Source organism: Callorhinchus milii, unplaced genomic scaffold, assembly GCF_018977255.1.
Source record: "Callorhinchus milii isolate IMCB2004 unplaced genomic scaffold, IMCB_Cmil_1.0 Scaffold11, whole genome shotgun sequence".
Taxonomy (NCBI): domain Eukaryota; kingdom Metazoa; phylum Chordata; class Chondrichthyes; order Chimaeriformes; family Callorhinchidae; genus Callorhinchus; species Callorhinchus milii.
Window position 1 is genome coordinate 12,733,451 of NW_024704752.1, and position 13,924 is coordinate 12,747,374.

Genomic DNA, 13,924 nt, shown 5'->3' on the forward strand with positions numbered 1-13,924 from the left:
GATAAATTACAGACTTGAACCCAATTATTAGACTTCATGTTAAAATGACCTAGGCTCTGTACTCATGAGGGCAATAAAACAATTCTATGTGTGCGTGGTGACGGCAATGCAATAACTAGTCCTTGTGTGCAGTAATCGGTGTTACACGCTGCAGTGCAGTGTGTGGGTATGTGCAGAGACCTGATCCTACTCTATCCAGTGACACATCCTGCAATACACTTCCTAAGGCAAAGCCTTTTGTTGTTACTCGTTCAGTGACATTGTGATATCTGGCTCAATTTGCACCTTTTATTTTGCTGTGGAAGATAAAATAAAGCTCCTCTGAATCACGCCACATTATGTTTTGTGGCACTCTCCTCCCGAGGAGGGGGTAGTGGAGGTAAGCAGCTCCTTGGAGCTGAGCTAGCTGCAGGGTGATGTGCTTGACAGTGGAATGTCGGAATCGAGTCAATTCTCGGTGGGGGTCTGCGGTACTCCAAGAGTCTCTCTTGCTTTGCCACTTGTATTTGTAAATATGGTTCAGGGAAAGGGTGTGTCTTTCATTCCCAACACAGAGACATTCACACGCACAGGTGGCTTCCATATGGACATTAGTGTTATTCTGAAATCACATTGTCCAGTTCTTGCCAATTCAGTAATTCTAAAGTCAAAACCCAGTAGGTTTTACGTTTTCGACTTCCCTTTTGCAGTGAATATCATTTTCATCTTGCCAAAACTTTGAATTCATGCTGTGTCCCTTACTGTTTGGGGAACAAGCCGAGATGAATCTTGCCAGTAAACACATGCAAACGATATATAAAAAGTCTCTTAACTGAGTCATTTGTGAATGTCCCACCCCCTCGAAGTTTTATTTAATGCGTCCATTATCTCTCTTTTGGAAGAAGCTGACTGGAGTATGTTTTGCAGAAATAGTCGCATCTGCTCTGGATACACACCAAGCCGTGGGATCCTGAACCAGTTTATCAAACAGTACCTGCTTTTGATACTAACATTCTTTGCTTCCCCTAATGTTTATGCAAAGACAGAGAAAAATCAGCAGTTTGCTAAGTGGAAATGGCAGCTTGCCTCAACTAATACAAAATGCATTTGGTAGGCAAATAAAACCATGTACAGTATTTCTCTTTGCCACGAAGATACAATCCATCCCACATCCTGTTGCAGCCTCAGTACAGCCTTTACACGCAGTGCTAAGGAAGGAGTTTTTGTTTCAAATTCCAGCAGTAGTTCCAAGCTTTCAGATTTCTTCTGAAAAGGGTCGCAGAGATCCTTAGAACCATGTGGGATCCACACAAGAGAGATTTCAATTACCTGGTCTATTGAGTAAGTTGTAAACTGAGCTCTGTGTAACCCACTCTTCAAAGTGAATTCTAATTGTCACTGTTAAAAATTAAAACTTATTTTCAAAGTTGTTTTTTGAACTGGCATAGCTAACAAAATACAGAAAAGGATTGTCACAGAAGTCCACGTTAACACAAGCTGCTGTTTACTCCAACTGTGAGGAGATGCTGGACTTCCTCGAATCCAAAATCGAGGGGATACGTTCAGCCACCTCAGCCCCGTTCACAGCCATCCCACATCACCTCTCCCTCTTGACCCAACACACATCCCCCCTATACTCCTTCGATCCTATCTCTCCCTCCTCCCTCGCCACGACTGTCCGCAAACTCAAACCCACCACCTCGATCCCATCCCCACCTCTTTCCTCATCTCCCAGCTCCACCTTCTGGCCTCTCTCCTTGTCCACCCCCCTAAAAACAGCCGTCATCACCCCCATCTTGAAAAAACCTTCCTGGATCCATCCCTCCTCTCCACTACCGCCCCATCTCTAACCTCCCATTCCTCTCCAAGGTCCTGGAACTCCGCTCCTTTCTTTCTCGCCATTCCCTCTTTGAACCCCTCCAATCCGGCTTCTGCGCTGCCCACAGCACGGAAACAGCTCTGGTCAAAGTCACTAATGACATTCTGAACATCTGTGATCAGGGCTCCCTCTGCCTCCTTGTCCTCCTCGACCTCTCTGCCATCTTCGACACTGTCGACCACTCCATCCTCATACACTGCTTCTCCGCTTTACTCAATCTTCATGGATCTGCTCTTGCCTGGTTCGATTCCTATCTCTCTCACCGTCTCCACTTCGTTGCCTCTAACGGTTTCTCCTCCAGCCCCCGCATTGTTACGTCTGGCGTCCCCCAGGGCTCTGTCCTTGTCTCCTCTTTAATACCTACATGCTCCCCCTTGGTGACATCATCCGCAGACATGGGGTCAACTTCCACATGTATGTAGATGACACCCAACTCTATTTTTCTGCCTCCACCCTCAACTCCAGGACCACTGCTGTCCTGACAGACTGTCTGTCGGACATCAAGTCCTGGATGAGGGCAAATTTCCTACAGTTGAATGTGAACAAGACTGAGGCCCTCCTGATTGGCTCACGCCAGCGCCTCCGCACCTCAGGCTCTGGCAGCATCAACCTCCATGGTTGCTCACTTCAACTCACCAGCCAGTCAGGAACATAGGTGTCTTGTTCGATCCTCAACTGTCTTTTCTCCCCCACATTCAAGCCATGACCCGCTCTGCCTTCCCTCACCTCCGTAACATTGCCCGACTCCGCCACTACCTCAACCCTCAGGCCACTGAAACTCTTGTTCATGCCTTCATCACCTCCAGGCTCGACTATGCAAACTCCCTGCTTGTCAGCTTTCCCAACTCCTCCCTCCACAGGCTGCAGATAATCCAGAACTCTGCAGCCCGTGTCCTCTCCCGCACCAAACTACATGACCCCATCTCCCCCATTCTTGCCCGACTCCATTGGCTCCCTATCCTTCAGAGGATCCAGTTCAAGATCCTGGCCCTCACCTACAAAGCCCTCCATGGCCTCGCCCCACCCTACCTCTGTAACCTCCTAACCCCCTACCAACCCGCCCATTCCCTCTGCTCAGCTGGCTCTGGCCTGCTCCACATCCCCCGACCCACCCACCCTACCATTGGCGGGAGAGCCTTCAGCCACTTTGCCCCCAACCTCTGGAATTCCATCCCCCACTCACTCTGCCTCGCCCCCTCCTTAGCCTCCTTCAAATTCCACCTCAAGACCCTCCTCTTCAACCATGCCTTCAGCCACCCTCCTTCTCCTCCCCTCCCTTCTCACCCCCTGATCCCAGCTCGGGTCTGAAATGCTGTACTCTGTCCAGCGCCTTGGGATGTCCTCCCGACGTGACAGGAGCTATACAAATATAATCTTGTTGTTGTTGTTTACTGATAACATTATGACCAGTGATCCCTATCAGTGATCCCTACCTTGCCAAAGTTATTTGGGGACCAAGGCTGCTTCTTTTTCTTGATCAGGCAGCCTTCGATCGGTAAAAATACTCGGATCTGTTCACACATTCAGATATACAGCATAGGAGCCATGGTGTGGACTGGAGTTGTGTTACACAGTTTGAGAATGCCAAACTCTTATCAACACTGTTTGACCAAACCCCTTGATTCAACAACATAATTCCCTCCTTGTGCGATACCACTGAAGGCAAACTGTTTGTACAATCTGCTGGAGGGAGAGGCACGATAATTCATGTTTCTGAATATGGCTGAGTTTATAACAAGCACCACCTAAGTAATAGGAACATCGCTCATGTCATAGATATACCATAAAATGACTCAAAGTGAATGACTCAATTCACCTGTTGGCATATGTTATGAAGCCGATTCACCTTTGCATGAGGACAGGCAACACCCATTGCTATTAAAGGATGAGCAAATGTTAAAGTGATAGGCAGAAGGGGAGGCAGACAAGAAAGAAAACAGGAAAGAAAGGTAGGATATAAGCTGGGCCAATAGAAAAGTGCAGAAATATTTGTCAAAAATTGCAGGGAAATTTGAAAATTCTGTGGAAAATTGGGGGAAGTTAATCAGTGCTATTAAGGTATATTTTTTCTTTAACAAAAACTGGGTGGCCAATTGGGGGGGGCGGGTGGGCAGCACCTGGAAGAGCCTGGAGCACCACATACAGAGACACACGCACAGACACACATTCTCAGAGAGAGAGACACACATACACTCATAGAGACAGAGACATATACACACACACACACACAGACAGCAGAGAGATGTACATACACATTCACACAAAGACACCTCAAACACACTTTTCTATTAACCCAGGATATAAGGAATAAAAAGGTACATGTGGACCCGAATTCAATTCCCAGTACGGCAAAATGTTGGGCAAGTTTCCTTACTCCACACACCTGTTTACCTAGCAGTAAGTAGGAACCGGGTTGTTAGTCAATAACAACAACTTGCACGTATATGGTGCCACCTACGCCCTCCCCTAGTCAATTGGCGGATCGCTTTTCCAGGGGTAATAATTCCTTAAAAAATATTTGGTCACTCAATCCACCACTGTTTGTGGGACACAGCTGTGCACAATTGGTTTCTGCTTTTCACCCACAAAATATAGTCAATTCACTTTAGAGTATATTCTGTGAAGCGCTTTGAGACGTCTCAAAGACGTGATAAACATTGTATGAAATGCAAGGACTATTATTGTTATATTTGCAGAGAACGGCCCTGCACGATATTACGATGGAGGCGGACATATTCCTGACAAGGACAAGTAGAGTGTTATTTCCACCGAGTTTGAGGCAAGAGGGACGCACCATGAAACAGGTTTTAAACCAGCAATCGATGTACTGCAATGATGTGGAGACAATATCAATTTGGTCCAACCTGTATCTGCTTTTCTTTGCCGGTTATTTAAAAAACACACGAGGATTGATCATGTCCTGTGTATAAACACGAACTGGAGACTGAATTGCTTGAGCAAGAGCTCGGCAGAGCCCTCTGGTGGGAAAAAAAATATCAATGGATTTTGTGTCCAATCAACACATTTTTTCTTTGCTAAGGATCATATTATCCCGATGGTTATTCCGCCCAGACTTTAAATGGTTCAACATTTCAGATGAGATTCCTCCTTACCTGTATTGTTTTTGGTGAGCAGAGCTTGCTGGCTCATTTTGCATCTATCCCCCAGTGCATTTTGCTTGTCAATCTCTTAGTCCTGCTTGTACTACCACCTATTTTTTCTGCCCAGTTAGACTCAGTGCACATTACTGAGATCACGTTAATTAGTGTAATGAACTACTGTCCCCTATTAAACGAGCCTTAATTTAGCTGTAAACTGTGATAGCTCCATCCCTCCTTTGAATGTAACTCACTCTCCCATAGCAAAGCTAATACATAATCTCCTCTACTGGAGAAATCCACTAACCCTTCGCCCTGATATTAACCCATGTTGCCCACATGTGTGCAACACGAAACGTGATTTGTGAAATAGCACAGGAGAGAACTGAAAAAACTGCACAAACTCCAGTGACAGGTGTGTTCACGAATTCACGTTTTTAATGTTCATTCTTTTACAAAAAACATTCAAACACAGGTACATTCATCCTCACAAGCTGAGGAAGGATTAGTCATGAGATCGGTAGAGAAACTGGGCAAAGGTGCAGGATGGAGGATAAAGCAACCAACACAAAGGAAGCACATTCGTGAGGTAAAAGTCAATAACAAAATAATGCATCGATTTATTTTTAGCTATAATTTAGTGCTTTTATCAAATACGTTAAGAGTGACAGTCAGATAAAATACCTTCCCTACACATACATGCCAGTCAGTGGTGCAAACTCCTTCCTTTAGAATCGGATAAAAGTTGCATCGATTTGTCGTATGGATGGAAGGGACAACATTACTTTCCGTCGATACTGTGGATCCTTCTGCAACGGGTTACCTTCGAAATATACCGTCTGGAGGTTTTTTGCGTTCTTCAGTTCATCGAGGTCACTCCACTGCTCAATTAAATTATCGTTCATCTACAAATTAAGGGAGGTAAAAAATTCAGAACACAGGGCGATAAAAGGAGATCTCCAAATCATCAATCACACACACAACTTAATTTCTTGCGAGTTCTGTAAAGATTCATTATTGAATGATGTTTCATTTGTTTGATCTACATAAATCTGGAATTGTTTAATAACCAGAATGTTAATTATAATTTTCACAAACAAGCACTCCCAACACACTCATCCAATCTTCAGCTGAGATGTTGAACCGAGGTTCAACCGAGATGTCTGCCCGTTCAGGTGGACATTAAAGATCCTGTGGCACTATTTGAAAAGAATTTCTCCCGGTGGCCTGACCAACAAATTCCCCAAGTAAAAATGGGTCACTCCATGGTTGTCTATGGGGTATTGTTGTCACAAACTGACTTACAGTATATCCTGTGAAGCGCTTTGAGACATCGACAACGTGATAAGGCGCTATAGCAAGGATTATTTAGCTGGTCTCTAAACCTTTAATACAAAACGCTCTCAAATTTTGCATCCAATTCCCAAAATAAAAGTCTATGTTGTATATAAAACCTCACCTGATATCGTATATCACAAAAACATTTACATGAAATGCTACTTATATTTAGTGATTTTAGTGAGGTAAAAATTCTATCATTGAGGTGTAAAATGGTGTGCATTGTATGCAAATACAATTGCAGCAAATATTTAGAGTCTGAAGAGCAATCTGAAGCGAATGCCTTTAAGTATTATACAGTGCAGCACGTATCTTCTGTTCTGAGTCAACAAACCCAGAATTCCTGGAGCTCTGTGAGGTGGCTGATATTCTCAATCTTCTTGATTCGGTTGTTTGCTATGTCGACTGTGGTTAACTTTTTCTGCAATACAAGAATAGGTCATTAATGACCTCTGTGTACAGGACAGTGACTGGTTTGGTGAAACAAAGTCATTATTACAAGCTTGTGATGTTGGTACATTCAGACGTTAATCCAGTTTATAAACGCAACACCTCACGACGTTTGCACGATTGGACTATTTTTACATAACACTATCCAACATACAATCGTCATCATTCAATTCCTCAATTATGTCCCAGTACTAGACACACGCACTAATGTGAACAAGTTTCGGCAGTGACTCACATTGTTTTCTAAACCTTCGATCACTTCAATCCCATTGTGACTCAGGTAAAGCTCTTGCAAGTTGACCAGACTTTGCATCCCTTCGATCTTTGTAAGACGGTTGCTCTGAAAGAAAGGTTGCCATGGGTTTGTCAAGACTTCCCATCAACATTGATGCGTAAAAAAATTAACACAAAGTAGGAAAAATGCAGGCACAATCCAGGCACTGAAATTGGCAAAGTCAGCACACAACTTGCAGACCAGCAGGGAGATTACCTGTATACTGAGTACCGTCAGATTCGTTAGCCCGTCCAGGTTCTGTAATTTGGTGATTTTGTTTTTACCCAAAAACAAACTGGTCATCTTTTTTAGAATGTCAATATTCTCTATAACCTGTTAACAAAACAATGCTGCAGTTTGTTATGCCGCTTCCATCAAAACAGCAATAATTCAACCAAACTGTACCCTCACTTTAAATCCAGACAGCACAGTAAAGTAACTAGGAGACTGATTTTACACCATCGCCCTCCACAGCATGTTGGCTGGGGCTGAGGTCTCGTGTGTGCACACAGACTAAGAGTGAGTGGAGATGTATTCCAACTGTCAGTGAATGCTCTTTAGTTTGTAATGTCATTACAGAGCTAGGAAAGCAACCAACTCTTTAACAATAAAAAAAATCCATTGAACTATTAAGGGATGATTCTTGAATGGAGGCCAAAAGAGCTTTTCACATCTTATTTATACTAAAGAGGTGGAAATCAATGTGCTAGTGAAACTACTTGCTCAACATGGTGCCAGGCTCCAGTATGCTTTAAATAATTCAGTGCAAAAAGCACAATCTAAACCAGACATTGGAAAACACTCTTCTGCTGGATTCACAATAGTGGCATGAATGAAGTATTTAATAACGGAAACTAACAAGTGGTTACGGTATTAAAAAAAACACTGAAAATAAATATGTAGCAGAGTGTTCCCACACGTGGATGGTGCCAGTGACCAGTTGCCAGCACACTTACCCGGATGCGATTCGATCCGAGCTCCAGGAGGTCCAGCTGCTCGAGGTGGCCAATATTTTCCATTTTCGTGATCTTATTGTTCAGGAGGAAGAGCTTCTTCAGCTTTGTCAGGCCTTCCAGACCATCAACTTTCCGCAGGATGTTAAACGAGAGATCTAAAATCCTGTGCAACAAAAGAGAAGTAGAAAAGCCCAACAGTAAATAATTAATAAATAAATAAATCCTTGCATTTGATATTGCGCCTTATCACGTTGAGACATCTCAAAGTACTTCACGGGACACATTGTAAAGTGATGGTGGTCTAATATATGAGCATATTTTTCATTCTTTGCCTTTGCTCTTTTAAAATGTCCCTCAATGCCAATCAAAAATAAGCAATGGAAAATAGCAAAGTTCTAGGAATTGTGCTATTCATTGCAGCTAGCGTTACTTACTCAAGGTCCTTCAAGACCTGAAGATTTTCGATTACTTTGATCTGGTTATCGTACAGATCCAGCTCTCGGAGTGTCGTCAGATGGTCGAGGTTCTCGATCATTTTGATAAGGTTCTGACGAAGACATAGCACCTAGAATCGATAAGAGACCAGGTGGGAATTAAAGGAAGGTATTTCAAACATTTTTAGTTACCCATTGACAACCACAGATCCCTAATCCTACAAGATCTACACGTTATATAAACATTTTAAATCATTTTAGATTACAACTATTATCTATGCTGAATGATGGATTCCTTTGTCCAACTCAAAGCAATGAGGAAAAAAACCTTCTGGAGATTATGCATTTTCTCCAGAAGGTTTTGTTTTGTCTCATTGCTTTGAGTTGGACAGCTTCTGCTTAGGATTTTTGTAAAGCTGTAATAGTCTTAATTCAGCACATCAAATGTTTCCCACTACTTCTAATAACACTGATAGACCTGTAAACATTAGGCAGTTACCCTCAGAATGCAAAGGCAAAATCTACAGTTGTCCTGCTGGGCGCTTTCACAGTATTAAAATTTCACACGCCCATCAATCAGCATTTCTGAAATCTTAGTGACACTACTAGAAATTACATCAGCACATTCCCCAAAACCACTAGAACCAAAAGCAACACTCGTGCCACAGAGTGCTGCAGTATTCAAAACAAGATAGTAGGAGGCACAAAACGACAAGATAATCAAATATTGCACCCAAATGCCAGCTGACCTTACCTTCACTTTCTTCAGGACTTCAAACCCTTCAATCTTCCCTATTCTGCAGTGATTCAGATCAACATCCTGCAAAAATGATAACACATAGACGTGTAAGGGTATGTAAGTCCACTCAAATAAAGTGGGGGGAGGGGGGGCAGGTGCGGTGTTTGCTTACCACAAACATCTTAATTGGAACATCAAAGCAGAATGACATTAAGCTCTCACAAACTACAAATGTTTGTGAGTCCTGTAGCGTATTGGTGAGAGTGGTAAGAGCACTCGCCTCGCAAGTGAGAGGACCCGGGTTCGATTCCCGGGCAGGGCGAATAGGCAAGTTTCCTTACTCCACATGTCTCTGTTTAGCTAGCAGTAAGTAGGAACCCAGTTGTTAGTCGATTGGCAGATTGCTTTTCCGGTGGTAATAATCCCTTCAAAAAAATATTTTAAAAATTATAATAATTTTGTCACTTAATCCAGTTCGACCACAAAATATATAGTCAATTCACTTTACAGTATATTCTGTGAAGCACTTTGACACAGCTCAACAACTTGATAAGGCACTATGTCAAATGGATTATTATTAGATAACAATAACAACTAGCATTTAAATAATGCCTTTCATGTTGAGCGGACATCCCAAGGTGCTGGACAGTCAAGGGTTTGCACCCGAGCTGGGGGGGTGGATTTGAGAGGCATACATGAATGTAACTCACCTCTGCTTCAGGATCTAAAATGACTGTTTCAATATCAACTGGAGTATCTGGTTCTCCTGAAAAAGTAAATCATTTGAATTATTAGAAAATATGGTCACTCCTCCAAGGATTATTTATTGTATACAACAACAACAAATTTATATATACATCGCACCCTTCAAGTCAGGACCACGTCCCAAGTCATTGATACAAAGCTGAAAACAATCTCAACCATATTTGTTGCGATGAGGTACCAACCTTGTCAAGAGCAAGTGAGAGAGGGATAAACTCGAGGGAAATGGCACTTCATACCTTCTGGAAGCAAGATCAAGTGCAGCATTGATGAGTTTCCCAGATGGTCATTTGCTTGCCACTTAGCCACAAGACATGTGTGACCAAATGCAAAAAAGGGTAACTGGATGCAAAAGTACATTACTTTTGATTATATCAGCCGTGTAAATATACTGTATAATTAACTGCAGTGTAAATATAAGGTTCGGTACCTGATGCATTTCCCCTCACTCTAATATTCTGAAACACTTCTTCAATCACTCCTTTGTTTTGTCCGTCTTCATCACCGGACTCTTCAGATTCCACTCGTCTGTCAACTGCAAAACACCACAAAATTATTGCAGCTATGACAACACTGTAGACCATTTCAAAAGATTCATGTTATATAATTAATCTTCATCTAATCACAATCTGTTCCCAATTCATAACTGATTAAAGTACCACTAACCCAACAACAAGATTCCATTTATAACCCAGAACTTTATATAAGTAATGTAATAGCCTTACACAATCTGGCTCTAACGGCAGTATTTATTCAGTTTTACTACAATAAAAGGTCCTTGAAGCAGGAAAGACTGAGTCAGACTATCAGTATCAACTTCTTGCAGGAAAAAATGTCTCAACCACTTAGAAGCTTATCGTGGTCTGTCTGAAATAAAATGATATGAGTAACCACAATCGACCAGTTCATAGTTTACTCCCGAGAGATATCTGTCCCCTCCTCTCTCTCTCCACTCCCATTATAATTTATCCATCGTTCCAACAACGCCCCACTCTCTCTCTCTCGCTCCCCCTCCCCATTAGCACTCCTCTCCCCATCAGTACTACTTTCCTTATTAGAACTCCTCCTCCCATTAGTACTCCTCTCCTCATCAGCATTCGTCTCCCCATCAATACTCCTCTCCCCATTAGTATTCCTCTCCCCATCAGTACTCTTCTCCCCATCAGTACTCCTCTCCCCATCAGTACTCCTCTCCCCATCAGTACTCCTCTCCCCATCAGTACTCCTCTCCCCATCAGTACTCCTCTCCCCATCAGTACTCCTCTGCCCATCAGTACTCTTCTCCCCATTAGTACTCCTCTCCCCATCAGTACTCCTCTCCCCATCAGTACTCCTCTCCCCATCAGTACTCCTCTGCCCATCAGTACTCCTCTCCCCATCAGTACTCCTCTCCCCATCAGTACTCCTCTCCCCATCAGTACTCCTCTCCCCGTTAGTATTCCTCTCCCCATCAGTACTCCTCTCCCCATCAGTACTCCTCTCCCCATCAGTACTCCTCTCCCCATCAGTACTCCTCTCCCCAGCAATACTCCTCTCCCCGTTAGTATTCCTCTCCCCATCAGTAATCTTCTCCCCATTAGTACTCCTCTCCCCGTTAGTATTCCTCTCCCCATCAGTACTCCTCTCCCCATCAGTACCCCTCTCCCCATCAGTACTCCTCCCCCATTAGTACTCTATCCTCTCACTCCTTTTCTCCCCATCGTTACTCCGATTCCTCATTCCTTCTGACCGCCCATCAGCGCTCTGGCTGCCCTACCCCCTCGCTCTCCTTCCCGCCCTTTTTTTCTCCCTGACTCACTCTCCATGGGCTGCTGCTGCTGCTGTTCCCCTCCTTTCTCCGCCATTCTTTATTTCGCTCCTCAAAACACCGGAAGTAGCGTGAGGTCACCGAACGGACTTCCAATAGGAAGCGCGGCTTCGGCTCAAACGAACCAATCAGAGTGGAGCGGGGCGGGATCCCGGTCATGCGTAGACCAACATAGCGCAGAGCATGACGGGAGTTGTAGTTTATATTCAACATTTAATTTACATTATTTTCCCCATTGCAACATTTCTGCATCACACACACACACACAACACACACACTCCTCCTGCAAGGATAGTTCTATCATGCTGCAGTCAGCACTGTTCATGTTTTACATTGCAGCCTAGGGCTATTGTGTAAATAATCCCTCCAAAACCAATAATAAATTGGTCATTTTCAATCTACCACTGTTTGTGGGACATTGCTGTGCGCAATTGGCTGCTGCGTTCGCCCACAAATATACAGTCAATTCACTTTACAGTGTGTTCTGTGAAGCACTTTGGGACGTCCTCCCGACGTGAAAAGCGCTATATCAAATGCAAGGATTATTATTATATATATAAGTTGAATTAAGATGATTACATGTGTGTTTTTCTTTTAATCAAATGTGACATATAATATTTTAAGATGTTGTCAGTTTTAAAGATAAGATAGATACATATATATTGTCAGCTGTTTGGTTGCCTTGTTCTATTCACAATACCAGAAAAGTCATGCAGTAATTGCTTCAGATGGTAGTAGGTAATTATCAAAGAGACTTTGCCACCGTGATAGTGTAACATTTTTTTAGACAGGCTGATTCAAGCGACAAATTGCTTTGTTGATTTTTTGATTCACTTCGTGGCTGTTTGTGGGACGTTGCTCTGTGCAAATTGGCCTCTGCGTTTGCCTGCAAATACATAAGAGTAAATCCTACAAAGTGCTTTGAGATGTCTCGACCCCAGCTTGGGTGCGAAACACTGATTGTACAGCACCTTGGGATGTCCTCCTGACATGAAAGGCGCTGTACAAATGTAATTTTCTTTGATGTTGTCTCATCATGATAAGGTGCTATGTCGAATATAAATATTATTTTAATTTCCCTTCCCAAGCCCTCATGCAGTGAGGCCACCTGAAAACCAACAACCGTGCAGCCCAGTTGAGATCGGACAGGCAAAAGATCACTACGCTTCATAATATATTCTGTGAAGCACTTTGAGACGTCTCGAAGACTTGATAAAGCGCTACGTCAAATGCAAAGATTATCGCTATGAGACCGGGATGCAAGCCGGAAAATCTCCGGTCTGCGTAATCGATTGCAGCGACCCAACGAGGTCATCAAGGCAAATGATGCCATTTATTTGAACTTTTTCCTACGTTCCTTTATGTGTGTGTGTGTTTCTGTTTTCCTCTTGTGCCTCTTCCCTATCCCTTTTGAGCTCAGCGTTTAAGTTTCGATGAAGAGCGGTGCCCCAAAATGCGACGCGTACCTCCTTTTATTTTTCTATTATAATTCTTCCAACCGGTTGACCGGCAGGACATCGCCCACAAGGGTACCGCTGTCACCTGAGAATAATAACAACAACAATAATAATCCTTGCATTTGATATAGCGCTTTGCACGTCGTGGAGGACGTCCCAAAGCGCTTCGCAAGTGAATTGACTTGTCTATTTGTGGGCGCAACGCGGCAGCCAACGGCGCACAGCGACGTCCCGCAAAACAGCCGCGGGTTGAAAATGACCAATTTATTATTGTTTTTGGAGGCATAATTATTATAATTATTATTATTATTATGACGAGAAATGTCGTGGGGCGGTGCGTGTATATGTGTGTGTGTGTTCTTGAAAAAAAAATACCAAATTTATAGCCCAAGTCGACGGGAAAAAAAAAGAGAGGCGGATTTTTTTTTTCCTCTTCTGGTCACGAAGGGAAAGAGGCCCCGACGACAAGTTGCGACGCCGGTGTTTAATAACGATATTATTAGTATTATTATTATTAGTAGTAGTAGTAGTAGTATCATCATCACGGGATGCGCGGCCCCGCACGGCGAGGCCCCAGCGACGGTCTCCATGGCAACGGCCGCGGGTGGCCGTTGGGGGGATCCGCCGCCGCCGCCGCCGCTCTTCGAGGCGGGAGAGGGGGACCTCGAATGACATGGGAACCGGCGAGGGGGCAGCGTCTGGAGGGTGAGCCCCCGGGGAGGGAGGGAGGGAGGGAGGGAAGGCGATGGAG

The 13,924-nt window shown here is 43.7% G+C and overlaps 1 protein-coding gene across 2 annotated transcripts; it reads right to left on the reverse strand.

Annotated features, from left to right (window-relative positions):
- Nucleotides 1–5,372: 5,372 nt before the first annotated feature.
- Nucleotides 5,373–11,767, reverse strand: ppp1r7 (protein phosphatase 1, regulatory (inhibitor) subunit 7). 2 transcript variants are annotated; one of them, XM_007912013.2, is made up of 10 exons: nt 11,595–11,659; nt 10,340–10,444; nt 9,858–9,913; nt 9,163–9,228; nt 8,409–8,539; nt 7,975–8,137; nt 7,235–7,351; nt 6,980–7,084; nt 6,629–6,715; nt 5,373–5,861 (listed from the first exon to the last, which is right to left on the reverse strand). In XM_007912013.2, the coding sequence occupies exons 1-10, from the start codon at nt 11,626–11,628 to the stop codon at nt 5,685–5,687; spliced, it is 1,041 nt and encodes a 346-aa protein (XP_007910204.1). In that variant the 5' UTR covers nt 11,629–11,659; the 3' UTR covers nt 5,373–5,684.
- Nucleotides 11,768–13,924: the final 2,157 nt, after the last annotated feature.

What these genes read in the sequence shown, in the direction of transcription:
- ppp1r7 (XM_007912013.2), bottom strand. Translation starts at nt 11,628, where the DNA reads ATGAGGAATCGGAGTAACGATGGGGAGAAAAGGA. An exon ending in AGTGAGGGGAAATGCATCAG is followed by an intron (nt 9,914 to 10,339) that starts GTACCGAACCTT and finishes TTACTTTTTCAG; the next exon opens with GAGAACCAGATACTCCAGTT. An exon ending in TCGGATCGAATCGCATCCGG is followed by an intron (nt 7,352 to 7,974) that starts GTAAGTGTGCTG and finishes TTTTGTTAACAG; the next exon opens with GTTATAGAGAATATTGACAT.